This window comes from Cynara cardunculus, assembly GCF_001531365.2.
Source record: "Cynara cardunculus var. scolymus isolate 2C chromosome LG 16, CcrdV1, whole genome shotgun sequence".
NCBI classification, from domain to species: domain Eukaryota; kingdom Viridiplantae; phylum Streptophyta; class Magnoliopsida; order Asterales; family Asteraceae; genus Cynara; species Cynara cardunculus.
Genome location: NC_037543.1, coordinates 12,901,373 through 12,919,813, shown reverse-complemented (window position 1 = coordinate 12,919,813; position 18,441 = coordinate 12,901,373). Strand labels below are relative to the sequence as shown.

Below are 18,441 nucleotides of genomic sequence, written 5' to 3'. Positions count from 1 at the left end.
GGGTGAAGTCGATCGATTGAGAGGGTGAAGTCGATCGATTGAGAGGGTGAAGTCGATCGAATGATGAAGTAGAAATCAGTTCTCTGGATAGTTTTTAGGATTAAGAGGAAAATAAGTGGCTAGGTTATCACTTAATTTTTAAGAAGAAAATAAGTGATAAGTGGCTCTGAAAAAAAAAAAAACAAACAGTCTGAATTGCCTTATGTCTGACCGAATCAGACATAAATGGTAAAATAAAAGGTTTTTTCAAAAAACAAACACCACCTAACAATAATTTCATAAATTGATTACGTGCCGGTCACATATCGTCTTTCCTTGTGCACCACGGCTAGACTGTTAAACCACCCGACTTTCCAAATTTCCAATTCTATCCTTGTATTTGTTTTCATATTGCTACCCTAATCCAACTCTCTCAAAACACACTCATCGGCCGCCATTTCCATCACCTTCCAAAAACCCTAACGCCATTTTAACTATTGTTCCACACAGCTTATCCAACAATGGCGGATTCGGCTAATAACGTCTCAATCGATGACTCTACTTCTGCTTCATCGGAACCGGAAGTTGTAAGCAAGAAGTGAGTTTTTTATTTTTACTACAAGCATTTAGACGTTACATTTTAGAGAGATTCTAAGATATATTGATAATTTGTTTTGTTTTTTTATCAAGTGCTCGCAAGAAGGAGTTGAAGAACAAACAGAAGGAGGAAGAGAGGCGTCGCAAGGAAGAGGAGAAGGAGAAAAAGGTGAATTAAGCTTGTTCCAGTGTTAACATTTAGACCGATGTAGCTTTGACTTCAGCTTATTGACGCATGGATGGTAATCAAAATACTCAGTGGATTAATTTGAAAACCCTAGATTGTGTGAAGACTAGGAACCTAATTAAATTGTCAATGCCTCTGAAATTCTGCATGTAGTGGGGTTTCCGGAATTTGAATACACATACAGGAATTTGAATACACATACAACACGACTTAAAATGCTTGATTAATGTCGGTGAAATACTAATAGTAGAGCTACTTAACAGACAGCTATGGAGAAAAATGTAAATAAGGCTTGCTGGGTTCAAAATTTAAATTCTAGGGAGTAGATGCTTGTTTGATAAGGAGTGAGCTATAAAATGATTATAGACCTTGATGGAAAGGGTTTCAGTTGCTTGGTTTGATGAAATGTGGTATGCATCATCTCTTTTTTGCTGATGTTGTCAAGAACACTGCAATCTGTGTGGATGTTAAGTCCTCAAGGAAAGGCAAGCTTACAAATGAATTTTACTGTTGTACCATAGAAGTTTAGTGCCTGTTTCTTAGCAGCTTAATGAGCTTAATGGAGCTCACAGATTATTCGGTCAGCTATACATGACTGTTGGAAAAACGTTCTTCCCAACTAAAAAACATGCTCCTTCCATCTATGACAAAACTCTCCCAAACAAAAACCTTCTCCATCTATACAGATAGATTAATCCATATAGACAACTTTATTCCTACAGGATTTGATGGAAAACCAACCAAACAGCCCCTACTGTAACATATGTTTTGGTGTAAGCTGATTGCTAGGATCAATATCGACATTAACCTGGTTTGTTTTGGTGGTCTTTGGAACTACAACTCTCTTCCTTCTAAATTAACTACAATCATTGTGTTCCTTTGTGCTTCAATAATGCATGAAGAAAGTGGCTATGTAATTGCCAAGAGATAGTAATTAACAGAGTCTTAATTTGTGTCTCTAACAACCCAGGGACTATGTAGTTACTTAAGTTTGTTCTACATTTGTCACTCAAAGTTCTAAGTATCATCATGGTATTATGTTTTTCGCAGGCTGCCAGCATGCCAAAATCAGCAACTCAGAAGCAGTCTGCTGCAGATGACGAGGACATGGATCCAACGGTATAATTTTTATTTTGATTATTTATATCAGAGCTGTCTCCATATACCTATTGACACGAGGCACCTTAAAAAAATAAGGCAAGTGCTTTAGGTGTTTGTATAATGCAACCATTCTACCCTTATGAACTGAAATAACTCCTTGCTACTTTCGGAAGCAGGAGTGCTACAGTTCTTTTTCAAATCCTTCAATTGGGTGCTCTAGGTGGTGGTACTTTGACTGTGTTTTCAAACTGGGGACCTGGGGACCATGCATATGGGGCTTAAGGGTGTGTAGTTTTAGGCATTCCTTAGAAAATGGAAACGTTAATATCGAAAAGGCAAGATTTTAAAAACCAAGGTCAATTGTGGTGGGAAGGAGTGGATACTGTTAGGGGGGAGTGGGTGTGGGAGACGGAGAGTATATGGGGTGGAAGAAAGAGATCAATTATTTTGGTTCCAGAAGCAGTTTTATTTACATGTCCAAAATGCAGCATCACGCACAGAGCATGGGAATACCTTTTATTTGGTCATATAAAAGGTACACTTTCAGGTTAGAGGTCAAGCTGTCTTCTTTTAAGTTCAGAACAAATTCCTAAACAAATTGAAAGCTCATTAAGGTTAAATTTGACAGCAATTTGGAGGACCTCAAATGTTAGTTTGCACCTTAATGGGGCATATAGTGATTTTGAAAGTTATTGATTCCTTCTCATGGATGATCATTTTTGGCTAGAAAAACAGTAGTTTGATCTCAACTGAAGTGTTAGTTTGCACCTTAATGGGGCATATAGTGATTTTGAAAGTTATTGATTCCTTCTCATGGATGATCATTTTTGGCTAGAAAAACAGTAGTTTGATCCCAACTGAAGTGTCTTTATGATCATTCTGTAGGGAGTCAAAGTTCACCTAGCATGGGACTTTTCTTTACTTTTCAGTCATACGGGATATATAAACAGCATGATGGAGAATGTATCGTGTTGTTTTTTTTCATTGTAAGGAAGTTAGATCCTCAGATCTCTAGAACCTTAGCTGGAATTCTTATCTTAACTTGGTTTTTTGTACCAAACTTGTTATGGTATGTTGGAAGTGAGACGAGTGTTTTTGCTGTCTATTCTTTGTACATCATATACATGCTATTGTGGGAAAACGGACCCAAAATAAGGCATTGCACTCGATTTTGAATTTTAATTTAGACTGGAGATCGTTCTAATCTGGACTTATGTTTGAGATTTTGGACTTATGTTTGAGATTTTGGAAAAGCAATTTATTCTTGCTAATGCTTAAGGCTAACAGTTATTGCTTATGATGAGACTCTAAACCCTTTTAAATATATACTCTTTAAATGTTAGTATGAACTTGTTATTAAACCACACATGGTTATCAAACTCATCTCTTCTTTGCTTGCAGCAATATTTTGACAATCGGCTGAAAGCACTTGCAGCTCATAAGGCAGCAGGAATGAATCCCTATCCTCACAAATTTCATGTCTCAATGTCCATTCTTGAATATATAGAGAAGTATGAAAGCTTAAATAGTGGGGATCATCTGGAGGATGTTCAAGTATCTTTGGCTGGTGAGCAAAATTTGGTACATGACCTCATGCATAAATTTCCTTCTTTACAATGATGCTGATAATTGCACTCTTGCCAGGGCGACTGATGAACAAACGGTCTTCTTCATCAAAGCTATTCTTTTATGATTTGCATGGTTCTGGTGGAAAAGTGCAAGTTATGGCTGATGCAAGGTAACCGAGCACTTACCTCGTTTGTATACATGCTTTGTTGCAAGAGTATTTTATAGCACAAGGTAGCTAGTGATGCAAATTTTTTATTGCCTTAACAATGCAGTTTATCTTCATTTTTTAACTCTAAAATGTATATTATTGTATACTGATGGAAAATTTTACTCTTTTTCTGTTCGGTGGGAATTGATGTCTTATTATTAGAAATGAACCAGTAAAGTTAGACTAAACTTACTGGCAATTGATTTTAATTTTTAATTGCCTAGACAGGTGTAGTTTTACCTGTTGCCCAATGACAATTTACTCAAAGATTGTGTTGCAAAGCATAAGCTGCTAGGAACTTTTAGAATGTTGTTAAACACTGGGCTTCCACTACTAAAACTTATATTTTACCTTTCTTTCTCTTCGTTCTTAGTTTTACTTTGAGCTGATACCTGGAAAAGAAGCTTGATGTGTAGGATATGTAATAGAGAAACATTTTGCATTTATCGGAAAGAGGGCATTGTACCTATGGTAGAGGAAGAAACAGAAGTGTCTTTCAACCTGCATTTTTCTTTCTAGGCAAAGTTCAAAATTGCATCTCGGGTATAGGCACCCTTTTGATGAATGCAGACATGATACACTTCCATATAGTTATTCTTGCTCAAGATTTCACAGCACCATATAAGCAATGTGCATTTATTGGCAAATTGAATCTTGTGGAAAGTCAAGATCGGACAATTGAAGCATAGGGGGACTGAAATGGTATTTTATGTGCATAATGTTCTGGTCTGGCTGAAATGCTGCCGAGTTGAGTGGTCAACTAGTGTTGGTTAGGAAGCTCTTTTTGTATGGATCTTGCTGAATAATTGGACTGACATGCCTTAACCCTGAATCATTCTTTAATTCTGTGTCCATTTGTATTATTTGTGAAGTTGTTTTTTCTTTTGATGGGGTATTTCTTATGAATTATGAACTGTATAAAATTGACATTTACTGAAGTACACATGTTTTTGCAGGAGATCTGATTTGGATGAAGCTGAATTCTCCAAGTACCATTCTGGTGTGAAACGTGGAGACATTGTTGGTATCGTCGGATTTCCAGGTGTGCAATTTCGACTTCCATTTTTTGCTTTGTTGAAACTTGTTTAATTTTATTCTAGTTGTTGAGATAGAGTGGGAGATGAAGTGTTGTTTATCCTGTTTACAGAATTTGTTTATTTTGCCAATTTACATTAGATAGTGTGCCATTATTTGGATTACAGTTTTTATTATTGTCACTTTATTTTGTTAGGAGTCTATTTTGTTGTCTCTGGCATCGATTTACTTTACTTGGGTTTGGATCATTCCTTTATCACCTCTACCCTACTTTATTGGGGACTCTATTTTGTGTTTGTCTCTACCATCTGTAGTAGTTTAATCACTCCGAGCAAAAAGTCTTGGAACTTGTTAATTTTTTAATCCTAATTTTACTCATGTGTGGCCCAGTCACTTTAAGATAAATGTAAAGGTGTTTGTGTTCAGGATTGTCACTTGTTTTAATGAATCTCCTGTCATCGATGTAGTTGATATCATCTGTTTACTGTGGATTCAGGTAACTTTTTCTTAGTTCTACATTGTCTCATCTTTTTTTCCCAATGGCAGGAAAAAGCAAAAGGGGAGAGCTGAGTATTTTTCCAAAATCATTCACAGTTTTATCACACTGTCTTCATATGATGCCAAGGCAAAAAAGTGCAGCCGTTGCGGATAATGCCAATACAAAGGTGGAACTTGTTATATTAACTTGTTTGTTGCTGTCTGGCTTCTTTGCTGACTTGGTATTGCATTCTTCTTCTACAGAAAGTTGACGTTTGGACTCCAGGAAGTGGTAGAAATCCTGAAGCATATATATTAAAAGACCAGGTATTGATATAGCTGTTGTTGCATGTGGCCTTTCTCTCTTTTACCCCTTAACCCAATCAATGTGATTCTGTGTTGTAGGAAACACGATACCGTCAACGTTATTTGGATCTGATGGTAAACTCGGAAGTCAGACATATATTCAAGACCCGAGCAAAGGTCGTCTCTTATATCAGACGTTTTCTTGACAATCTTGATTTTTTGGAGGTAAAGTCATTACCTTATTTTTTCATTCATATTGTTCCATCACTATGGTATCAGCTTTGCTTTCTTTTTTCTTTCTGTGGCTAATTATATTTTATTCAAGGTTGAAACTCCCATGATGAACATGATTGCTGGTGGAGCGGCTGCACGTCCATTTGTGACCCACCATAATGATCTAAACATGAGATTGTTCATGCGCATTGCTCCCGAACTTTATCTGAAGGAGCTTGTTGTTGGTGGACTGGAGCGTGTATATGAGATAGGAAAACAGTTCAGAAATGAGGGGATTGATTTGACACACAATCCTGAATTTACTACGTGCGAATTTTATATGGCCTTTGCGGACTACAATGACCTGATGGAGATAACTGAGAAAATGTTGAGCGGTAAGTCTTGAACTTTGGCTGTAAACGTGTGGGTACAATGCAACAAAGTTATTTTTAGTTCCTATTTAGTGGGCTATAAACACGACTTTCACGTCATCAAATGTTACAAAATCACCAAGTTATTGGTCAAAATGGGTAAAACATAGAAAACTTTGATACTTTGTTACATTAAGTAGGATGATTTGAAGCTTTGTTACGTTGATGGAGAACTTATTGTGTTACACTAAATATGAACTAATGCAAACTTGCATTTCGGCCTTTAATATGTTGCTTACTTCTTGGTTTTATTTGAAGCCACACTTGTTTTACTGGTTATGTTCACTAACACATAATGAACCAGGCATGGTGAAGGAGCTTACAGGTGGCTACGTAATTAAATATCATGCCAATGGGTTAGATAATGATCCTATCCAGATCGACTTCACTCCTCCTTTCAGGTCATTTGCTTACTATCCCATAAATTTGACTTAATTTTACTACATTTTTATTAACATGTTTTAAATGTTTCCAGAAGGATTGATATGATTGGGGAGTTAGAGAGGATGKCAAATCTTAGCATACCCAAAGACCTTGCGGGAGATGAAGCCAATAAATATCTTGCTGAAGCATGCACAAAGTTTGATATCAAATGTCCCCCGCCTCAAACAACAGCACGGTTGCTAGACAAAGTAATGATTCTTAAATTCTTTAGACAATATCAGAACAAATACTACCATATTGTTCAACATGTTTGGATTGCATAACAACTTACCTTAGGATTACATATTGGATTAATGAAGGCACATTCATCTACATTTAGTTTGTTGATCATGTAAACTATTACTCTCTCTGTCCCAAAATAAGTGTCAACATTTCAAATTTAGTTTGTCCCAAAATAAGTGTAACAGTTTTATTTTAGTTTGTCCCAAAATAAGTGTCCATTTTCAAAAAGAAGTGCCTACTTTTAGTTCTATCCTTAATTATGAGATAGAGAAATTTATTATTTACTTCTATGATTAAGGGTAAAATTGTCATTTAGTTGATCAAAAATTATAATAATTACATGTTTCTAAAACTGTCTTTTTCATTGTGGACATTTATTTTGGGATGGAGGGAGCAATGTTTTAGTGAGGTTAGCTTTTGCTTAGTTTATATTGACCTGTTACCACTTTGCTAACAGCATACTGTGTTATTTCGTTAAATTACTTGTGTGCAGCTTGTGGGACACTTTTTGGAGGAGACATGTGTCAATCCTGCTTTTATAATTAACCATCCTGAGATAATGAGTCCGCTGGCAAAGTGGCATCGATCCAAACCAGGCTTGACTGAACGCTTTGAATTGTTTATCAACAAGCATGAGGTACACAACTAGTTTTAAGGTCGCTTTGATATCTCCAGTTCTTGATCCAATTGTTTTTTTAATCCATCTTCAATTCCTCAGCTCGCCAATGCATACACCGAACTCAATGATCCAGTGGTTCAACGCCAGCGATTTGCCGATCAACTAAAGGTACCACACATATACGCCGTCATTTATATGTAAAAGAAGTGTTGCTAAATTTATCTTTTCACTGTTTCAGGATCGACAATCAGGTGATGACGAAGCAATGGCTTTGGATGAGACGTTTTGTACGGCTCTTGAATATGGTTTGCCGCCAACTGGTGGTTGGGGTTTGGGTATTGACAGACTTGCAATGTTGCTGACTGATTCACAGAACATCAAGGTTTGTGCTTTTCTCGCGTTATTTAGGCAATGTTTGGCAATCATAAGCTAACTTATCGAAGTAGCATTTATAACAAGCTTGAGGGATTTTTTTTCCAATTATGCTCCCTTATTTTTTTCTAACTAATTTTTCCAACATGTCGTTTTAGGTTAGCTTATCCGCTACCAAAAGCAACTATTTTATCAGCTAACATCTAACTTTTTCAGTTAGTTTCCTAAAATAGCCTTGGTACCCTTTTTTTATTAACCTGGATATCCAACCCGCTATGCGAGCCGACTAATCCCAGGGCGACCACCTGCTTTGCAGATAGCCCGGAGTCACCGCATTTGAACCTCCGTGGCCACAAGGGGATTTTTATTTCTCCTTGGATTTGAAYCTRRGWCCTCYYGGTACTTTTGACCTTTGGAGCCAAGCTCAAACCAATCAGGCACCACCCTTGTGGTTTAGCCTTGGTACTGTTGTATTCTGTCATTCATAGTGTTCTTATTTTGGAGGGTTTAAACTTGTTTCATCTTTCTTTTGGGGAAAACAGGAAGTTCTACTTTTCCCGGCCATGAAACCTCAGGACGAAGTGCCCCCTGTCAAAGGTACGGACACAAATCCCTCGTCATATTCTGCGTTTGTTTGGTGGGGGCATCAATTAACTTAGTTGATGATTCACAGGTGCAGAAATCGTGAAAAGTTAAGCTCATCATATATACTTTTGCGGGCAGGGTTCTACCAAATTTTGTTCAGAACGTTTCATTGCGGCACACGCTCTTTTACGACCTGACAAGTCTTCTTTACTTTTAGGTGTCGTGATCGGATGCCAAAAACTTAAGATGAATATATAGCCCAGCCGTTAATTGGCCTGCTTTTTCTATTCTAGTTTTTTTCATATTTGCCAAATTCAAAATTATGTGTGTCAAGGACCTCACAGTTTGGTGGTTTGCATGGATCGTTTTCAGGAAAGTGGGCCCCACCTAATGATATTAATGGGAAATTTGCACTAGCGTAATCTTTTTGTGATTTAGTTGGGTTGCATTGGTTGTATAAATGGACATGGTTGCATTTGAAATATACCTTTTATATATATATATATATATATATATATATATATATATATATATCATATTTACATAATTACAGCCCTTATAAATTTATAATTTACAACCCGAAATTACAGAATTACAATCATTTAGTAAATATACATGTTACAGCCCTTAATTGACTATGTATAGGAGCAATAGATAATACTCCTAAACCTCCAAAAATCAAAGATGAACCAAACTCGTCTAAGAAAATGGGTGGTAGAACTTTGAACGTTAGGGACTATAGATGAAAGTTTTCAAGTTATTTTGAGGAGAAAAAAAAATGATAAGAAGATGACTGGACCACCTAGTTCAAGTGATTCGGAGTGTGTTTTTGACAAATTTTTGTCCACTTTTTACGATGTTACTTTGAAGATTAGTGGCAAATTGCTCGTAACTTCCTTTGTCGCATCATATAAATGAGACAACCTAATCTCATTGCATCAACAATATAATAACACTTTTTATCGCATAAAACACATAGTATACCAACTTGTCGCATCTCATTTATGCGATAACACATTTCCTCGCATCGTTCAGATGCGATAACCCCCTTTTGTCGCATCACACACATCGATAACCCCAACTCCTCGCATCATTCAAATACGATAACTTTACTTGTCACACCTTAAGGATGTGATAAAAACAACACTTTAAGTCCATCTCAAACTCATTGCATCAGACACATGCGATAAATTTCAATCACATCGCATCATATAGATGCGATAACAATAACCAAGATCAAAAGATCATCAGTCACAAGAAATTGATTATGCCTTATATCAGTATACCCAACTCCTGATTATGCCACCCTTGTATCAGTATACCCAACTCCTGATTATGCCACTTTTATTACAAAATATACCAAACTCCTGATTATGTCACCCTTATTACAATATACACAACTTCTGATTATGCCACATTTATTACAAAACATACCCAACTCTTGATTATGCCACATTTATTACAATCAGTTGATAATAACATATCAAAACTCAAATTATGCTAATAGATAACATATAATCATATTCAAAAACACCCAAGTACGAACCCATACGGTTCCATGTAAAAATGTTTCAAATAAAGCTTTGAAATAAAAATTCACCTTGAAACACTTCCGGTTAATGGTACAGCCAAATTCGGTTCAGCCAAACACTTTCGCAGATTCAAAATATGGAGTGTTGTGAATATCACTAAGCTCTTGTGGTAAATCTAGTCAATACGCTACTTCACCAACCCCGATTACTGATCTTGAATGACCCAATATATCTCGGACTCAGTTTACCCCTCTTCCCAAAACGTACAATCCCCTTCCAAGGTGAAAATTTTAGCATCACTTGATTCCCCACCTGGAATTCAATCGGTTTACGACGTCTGTAGGCATAACTTTTATGTCGGTCCCGAGCTGTCTTTATTTGTTCTCGAATTCGATCTATCTTTTCTGTTGTTAATTGAAAGATCTCTGGACTAGATAATTGTTTCTCCCCTATTTCATTCCAACACAACATCGTTCGGCACTTTATGCCGTATTACAACTTCATAGGGTGCCCGCTTGAATGCTAGAATGATAAAATGTTGTTATAGGCAAACTTGATCAACAGTAAGTGGTTTTTCCATAAACTTCCAAAGTCAATAATAATACATGCTCGTAACACATCTTCAAGAGTCTGTATTGTTCGTTCACTTTGCCCATCTGTTTGTGGGTGATATGCCATACTCAACCGAATTTGAGATCTCAAATCTTTCTGAAAGTTTCCCCAGAATCTCGAGGTAAATCGGCTATACCTATCTGATATAATTGACAACGGGAGACCTTTTCGAGTTGTGATTTTTGTAGGAACCCACAACCTTAGATGCACTAGTAATTACTGTTTGATTTAATAAGTAAGCCGAAGCAACAACAATAATACTAGAATGGTTAACAGAAATCACAAAGACACAATGATATTTAAGGAAGCAGTCATGTCGATTGTAATGCTTCCCTCATTTTGAACTAATAATTAGTTACATTTGTAATGCTTACATCATGATCATGTAAGGGCACCTTTTCCTTGTCTATATCCAACCCGCTATGCGAGCTGACTAATCCCAGGGCGACCATCTGCTTTGCAGATAGCCCAAAGTCACCGCATTTGAACCTCCGTGGCCACAAGAGGATTTTTATTACTCCTTGGATTTGAACCTGAGACCTTCTGATACTTTTGACCTTGGAGTCAAGCTCAAACCAATCAGGCACCACCCTTGTGCTTCATTTCCTTATTTTATGTAATATTGTATCCGGATGTAAAAGCATTGTTTTTATATGTTATAAGTTATGCCTAAAAATTGTGTTGATTGGAATCTACCTACGAGGAGTGTTTGGAAATGAAATTCATTGATAATATAATGCCTTTCACAATTGCCCAACAAAATTATAAACCAAATCAAACTAATCCAGTAGATTTCATCTGTAGATGGGATCTAGGAGCGGATCAGATGCTTACAGATTTGACATCTACTGCAAAGAGCAGAACGAATATTTACCCAAGAGTAATGGTAACGTTAAAAGAGCAAAATATCGAGTGAATTTATCAAACAAACCCCTTCAAAAACAAGATGCATCAGAACCAGATGACTGTAAAACCAAAGCCGAAAATTCAAGATTCAGAAACAAGTGAAACCGAAACAATGAACCCTAATCTATGTTGATGGGGTTGTTCATATTGTACCCTTCTGCATTCTCCATCAATTCGGCCGGAAATTTGTTTCTAAGTATCTGAACTCGGAACTTGATCCTACTACTGCTCGATCCCCCCTCCATCAACTCAAACACACACGCATCTCCAGTGCCAAGTTTGTTATCGGTCGCAAATCCCCCCCATGATTGGTTTTGGAACCTTTTCGTAACCTGATCACCCATGTAATCAAGGTCCCATGTCTTTCCATGGCAGATGATCGTGGTGGGGACCCTAGCGGCAGGAAGCTTTTCGGACAGTTTATGTGGGATGAGCTGAATTGCATCGATGTAATAAAACCGTTCATGTTTCTTGACAACATAAGACTAACCACACCAAACCAATCCAGTAAATCCCACCCGAAGGTGGTAAGACGCATACAGACGTGATCTCTACCCCAAAGAGTAGGACAACTGTTTCTGTGAAGACCCTTGTGATCTTGACAACATAAAACTGTTGGTATTGGTTTTGAATCTGTTTTAGATATGGGAATTGAGAAATACCAGTTGAAACCTTTTTGCAAGGTGAGCTCTGCTAATAACCACATAGAAAAATGGTTTCCCTGATAATGGCCAGAATTCGGCATCTCCTTGAGGTTCAAGCATCGAGAATTCATCAGATGGTTGTCGTGGATGGGAATGGTCCTTGCCGTTTCTGCCGCCGGTTTTAGCTGCGGATTGGAGATCGAACGGGATTTGTAATGGGTTCATCTGGAAGAAAACCATTTCTTAGCTAGGACTGTTTTTGCATGATTTTATTAATCTTGGGGTTGTTCATGTCTAAAACAATAAGTTACTACCGAGTTTGACGTCGAGACAGGACATAACAAAATCGGGATTCGGGAACGGTGCGAAAAAGCCCGGTCAAAACGGACCGGACAAGCCCGGACTGGTCCGGATAGTCCCGATATGGTCAGGCTTGTTTAAGGTAATGGTTCGGTCCGGTTTGGACTGAAATGTGCAATCTTTTTGTCCATCTCTCCTACAGCAAGACCTGGTTTGAAAAAAATCTGCTGATACAGGGGCTAAACTGACAAATCTCAAATTCTTTTGACTGAGTTGGACTGAAATGAAATTCTTTTGAATATTTCGTGGCCTATCTGAAACTTTCAAAACTTCCCCTCAATCATTTTAGCGGCCAAATTATGAAATCCAGAAACCTTTTTCTAATTTACAAATTACAATCGTCTTTTTCACCCGTCAGTTTACCAGACCCGACCCGAAACCCATTTCCCGAATTCTGGCCCATCTCCATTAATGCTTCAATATGAAGCTCCGTTTTACCCCATACCTAACCTCAAACCAAATTTATATGGTGCTAAACTTAAACCGAAAATCACAGTGCCTATATTAACATCACAATCACGCTTCGATACCATCCCGAAGGCTCCCATGATTTTATAACCGGGGTTTCTCGGCGAGCCGAAACGGACCACCGCCACTGTGACGGTGAGATCAGTGACCGTTGGGTCGCAATTTTAGTCGACTAATTAAAAAACTAAAGTAATATAGAAGAACACTTTCATGAATCGGTTATAATTCATACCTTTAGATGTCTTTTGGCGCCAATCCTCACTCGAATCGACGAGACAAGTTCTGCCACTCAATCTCGCTGTGTTACGATTTCGAATGTATCGGCACGATTTCAGTAGGGTTTTCTTCCAAACAGGTTGCAGGTTCCCAAAAATTGGTCAATTATATTTTCATTTTAGGCCCCTAATCTATTCTCCCCTAACATTATTTCCCCTTCTACTTTGATTTGTTTATCTTGGAGTGACGATGTGTTGAAATTTTAGTATTTGGAGAAAAAGTGTCTCATTTGTGTAAGTGTTACAGCCGTCTAAATCTTTGAAGGATTAGAAGAGTACTCGTGCAATGTAGCGAGACATATTTCGATTTTAATGTTCTATTTTATTATTTGTCTTTGTCGATGTTATAATACGATTTTATGTGTTTTTAAGAAAGTAATAATGATTTTATCTTTAAATAAAATATAAAATTGAAGATATCATAAAAATTTGAAAAAAAAATATCAATGTTAATATCAAATCAACTATTTAAAAGTTTTATTTTTTATGTAATTTCTTTAATTTATTTTTTATTATAATATAATTTAAGTTTAATAACGAAATAATTTAATTTTGGTTTAATAGTATAACATTTTATAAAGATAATAATTAAGTATTCTGTTAGAACTCAATGATTATCCTAATTATATTTTAGATTTTTTATATTTAAAATGAGATGTTTATCTGTATTTGATCATGTTTATCTGCAGTTAGTTACACGAATTCAGATATGAAGCTTTAATAAGTTGTACTTATGCACAATCTACTTGCAATTTTGAGTTTTAAATGATATGCATTAATAAACAGTACTTTACGCATAAAAAGTGGTTTTTAAGAGTTTTTTTGTCAAATGCTTTATAATATAATATAGATAACGAGACGTTCAGAAAATTAAGAGAAAACTTAAAACTAGAGATATAACTCTAAAAACGTTTTTATTAATCAATCATAAACTAAATATTACCTAAAAACATTAAAACTTATAGACTAAGGGGTTGTTTACCAAACGCTTCCCCGGTAAGGGTTTATAAAGTCAAATTAAATTGCCGAATGAACATGCCAAGGACCAAGAATCTTGCATGGTAAGAGCAAATGCGAGGATCAAGAGTCTTACTCGATAAGTATGAGCGATGACTCTTACCACAGTAAGCGCTTACCAGGTAAATTGTAGCATACAATACCGTTTTGATAGACTAAAATCTTACCCGTTAAGTAAGTGATAGTTTTGAATTTTGTCGGTAGACACTTACCCGGGTAAGCATTTGGTAAACAACCCCTAAGCTAATTAAGAGATAACTATGAAACCTGAATTCAAATTCAATCCTAATCTTAAACCAACTATGAAATTATTTAAAAAATAATTAAAAAGAAACTAATTCTAATCTAACTATAATTAAAACTAACAAATAATTATCCTAAACTAATTAAGATACAAAATAAACAAATAAAGAAATAAAAGCAATCTGTGAAAGACTACCCAGAACGTGTGTGCGAGCTGGCATGCGGCCTAGGCAATCTGTGAACCCGTTGTCGGAAGACAACAGATGCTTCCCACGTTGCATAATTGGTTACATTTGTAATGCTTACATCATGATCATGTAAGGGCACCTTTTCCTTGCCTATATAAGGAAGGTTTCCCCCTCATTTGTAATCATCCATTGGAAAGAAAAAAAACTTCTTCCATATATCTTTTCTTATTCTTGAATTTGTTATTAAATTTCTTCTTAAGTTTAAGTTCATAGTCTTCACACATTCTTCCACATATCTTAGTCTTTTAGTCTTAATTTTTTAGTAAACTTATATTTTTATATCTTATTATCTAACATATCGTCGGATAATTAGTTTTAGTGGTTTTTTTTTTTCAACTAAGGTGTCGTCTACCAAACGCTTACCTAGTCACTTTACATTACCGGATGAATATGACAAGGACTAAGAATCTTACCCGGTAAGAACAAAGACAAAAATCTCGATTCTTACCCAGTAAGTAAAGACGATGACTCTTACTATGGTTAACGCTTACCGGGATACATTGTTGCATACGATGCGTTTTAGTGAATAAAATTTTGCCCGGTAAGTAAGCGTTAGTGTTGAATTTTACCATTAAGTACTTACCGGGTAAATATTTAGATAAACGGCCCCTAACTAAAACAAAACATTTATCAACATTATATTTTATATGATCTAAACGATTTTATGAGAATATTCTTTTAGAAAAGTAAGTATTATATTGGCAAAATCTAAGTTTCAAATTTTATTTAATTATTTTGCTCATTATATTTAAAAGATATATGTTTGTGCCATAAATATTATTGATTAAAGAGAGGGACCAAATCTAAAAACGAAAGTTGAGGGAGGGACCAAATATATTATAAAAATGAAAAATACTTTGAGGGGCCAAATCTGGTATAAGATGAAAAATAGTTGGAGGGACTAAATCTGTTAATAAAAACTAGAAGGGTATTCGTTCAATGCAGCGAGGTATATCTCGATTTTAGTGTTTCGTTTTATTCAGTTTCTATAGATGTTTTAATACGGTTTTTATATTGTTTTGAGAAAGAAATAATGTTTTTGTTTTTGAATAAAATACAAATTTGAAGATATCATAAAATTTCGAAAGTAAATATATCAATATTAGTATCAAATTAACTATTTACAAGTTTTTATTGTGTAATTCCTTTAATTCAATTTTTTCATCATAATTTAATTTAGATTTAGTAACGAAGTAATTTATTTTTGATTTAACAATATTTTTTTATAAGAATAATAATTAAGTATTTTGTTAGAACTCAATAATTATCCTAATTATTTTTTAAATTTATATTTAAAATGAAATGTTTATCTTGTAGTTGACTATGGTTATTTGCAGTTAGTTACACAAATTCAAATATGAAGTTTTAATAAGTTGTACTTATATATTTGTAATCTTGAATTTTAAGTAATATGCATAAATAAAAAGTATTTGATGAATGAAACATGTTTTTAAGAGTTTTTGTCAAATGCTTTATAATATTATATAGATGAAAGTTAAGGGAAAGGAGGGTCATTAACGGAAATTAATAATAGTGTTAGAGGGATGGACCATAGCCGTTATAAAAATGAAACTACAGGGACGTTCCTCATTTCTTTTCGTGGACCTTACTCGCTAATTTATGTAAACCACATGGATTAAGTTTGCATTTAACTCAATAAATTATTATTCAAGCTATTTAGTTATCAAAAGCAAATATAACAATTAATTATAGTTTTTAAAAAATATTAATAAATTAGGATATGTGAGATTAACCAATTTTATTTTTATTCATATTATATGTAATGAATTTAAGATCATAAATTAATGTAAATATTTTTCTAAAATTTGTTTTAACAAATCCAAAATTTATAATATACATAATAATAATTTTTAAATTTATTTTAATTAACATATTATATTATTTATTACTATCTACTTCTATATTATATTATAAAATGTTTTAATTATATTATAAAATATTATATTTGATTAATTTTTCAAGATACCCTTTTAATTATTTTACATGTTTATTAGCTAGTTTTTGCGAAAATGATTTGTTCATCGCTGGTCTATCAGTCATCATCTAACATATCAGCTAGTTTACCAAACATAACCTAAAAATAATAATTATCTTAAATCTAAAGGTTTTTTTCTTCTTATTTTCTATTTATGGTATTATATATCTATAATAAAATCGAAAAAAGAAATATTTAATCACTTTATCAATAATATTTTGAGAATCGAAAAACCAAATATTCATAATGAATACATATAAATAATATTTATTATGAATATTTGAAAATATTATTTTACTAGTACATTATTGTTTTCTTAATTACAAAAAATGGTGTCTTAACCAAAAGAGTGGTGCCTGATTGGTTTGAGTTTGACTCCAAATATCAAAAGTACCTGGAGGTCCCAGGTTCAAATCCAAGGAGGAATAAAAATCCCCTTGTGGCCACGGAGGTTCGAATGTGGTGACTCCGGGTTATCTACAAAACATGTGGTCGCCCTGGGATTAGTCGGCTTGCATAGCGAGTTGGATATTCAGGTTAATAAAAAAAATGGTATCTTTTTGTGAACAATCTAAAAGAAAATGAAAAACAACTGGTACTAAAATGATAATAATTTCAAACAAAGTATATCCAAACAACACATGAACATCATTTGTATACTTTCTATTATATTATGAAAGCTCATTTAACATGACTCAAACGCCGTTTATGGACATATGATTTTTATTGACGAATAATTTCCTCTTCATTTAACACATTTGCAAAATCCCCCAAAACAAAACGGAATCAACCCAGGTGGGCAGAAGTCACGACAATCCGGTATTCTATCTGTACATGGACGTTGCTCATCTAAAACAGAAATTTTGGTTTCTGATAAATCCCCAACATCATTGCCTGCACTTTTGGTAGAACTGTGATCTTCAACTCCTAAGACTGCCATAACAAACATAGAACACATATCATTATTCATTCTTCATATGTCCTAAAACAAACGACGACCGTAATAAACACAAACCAATAACTTAACATAGAGGGAGAGAAACCAAAGGGCCTTTGGTTCAGGGGGTATTCGGGCTTTAGGGGCACAAACTCACCGAACACGTAAATGGCGTGTAAGTTTATTTGTTATATTTGTTGTATATAAATATTACATATACTTCAAAAAGAAAGATGGAGAGAGAGAAAAACCGCAAGAACTGAGTAACAATGTGGCGAAAAAAGCAACTTTGAACAAAGCCATCGCCATACCCCTTGATTAATTGCTGCTATAAGATGTTTTTATGTTGTGAATTCTCAACTCATCTACTCGAATTTTATAGTCGTAAAATTGTATTTTCGATGTCGAAAGTTATATTTTATTTTCGTTATTTTATTACTAGAATACGTTACAAGATCTTATTTCCTAAATTATACATTTAATTTAGATATTAAAGTGATCTCTTTATTTATAAAATTTACAATATTTTATTCCTAAATTCATAATTTATACTATATTATAATGCATTTGACAAAAAAATTTAAAAACTATTTTTTATACATAAAGTACTCTTTATTGATGTAATTTATTAAAATTCAAGATTACATATAAATAATACATAAGTATAACTTATTAAAGCTTCATGCTTGATTCGTGTAACTAACTGCAGATAAACATAATCAAATACTGGATAAACATTTCATTTTAAATATAAAAAATCTAAAATATAATTAGAATAAATATTGTGTTGTAACAGAATACTTAATTATTATCTTTATAAGATATTATATTATTTTAAATCTAAAAAAATTACTTCGT

At 34.5% G+C, this 18,441-nt stretch overlaps 2 protein-coding genes across 2 annotated transcripts; one reads left to right on the top strand and one right to left on the bottom strand.

Annotated features, from left to right (window-relative positions):
- Positions 1–303: 303 nt before the first annotated feature.
- On the top strand, positions 304–8,766 carry LOC112529318 (lysine--tRNA ligase, cytoplasmic). Its single transcript, XM_025140543.1, has 17 exons — positions 304–577; positions 670–745; positions 1,814–1,882; positions 3,266–3,431; positions 3,509–3,602; positions 4,598–4,683; positions 5,223–5,341; positions 5,418–5,480; positions 5,559–5,684; positions 5,785–6,067; positions 6,408–6,504; positions 6,579–6,735; positions 7,263–7,406; positions 7,488–7,556; positions 7,627–7,770; positions 8,303–8,357; positions 8,434–8,766. The coding sequence occupies exons 1-17, from the start codon at positions 501–503 to the stop codon at positions 8,454–8,456; spliced, it is 1,848 nt and encodes a 615-aa protein (XP_024996311.1). The 5' UTR covers positions 304–500; the 3' UTR covers positions 8,457–8,766.
- A 2,613-nt stretch (positions 8,767–11,379) lies between these two features.
- LOC112529686 (B3 domain-containing protein Os04g0386900-like) lies at positions 11,380–13,191 on the bottom strand. The gene is made up of 3 exons (XM_025141025.1): positions 13,100–13,191; positions 12,058–12,224; positions 11,380–11,829 (listed from the first exon to the last, which is right to left on the bottom strand). The coding sequence occupies exons 2-3, from the start codon at positions 12,157–12,159 to the stop codon at positions 11,515–11,517; spliced, it is 417 nt and encodes a 138-aa protein (XP_024996793.1). The 5' UTR covers positions 12,160–12,224; positions 13,100–13,191; the 3' UTR covers positions 11,380–11,514.
- Between the last annotated feature and the right edge of the window lie 5,250 nt (positions 13,192–18,441).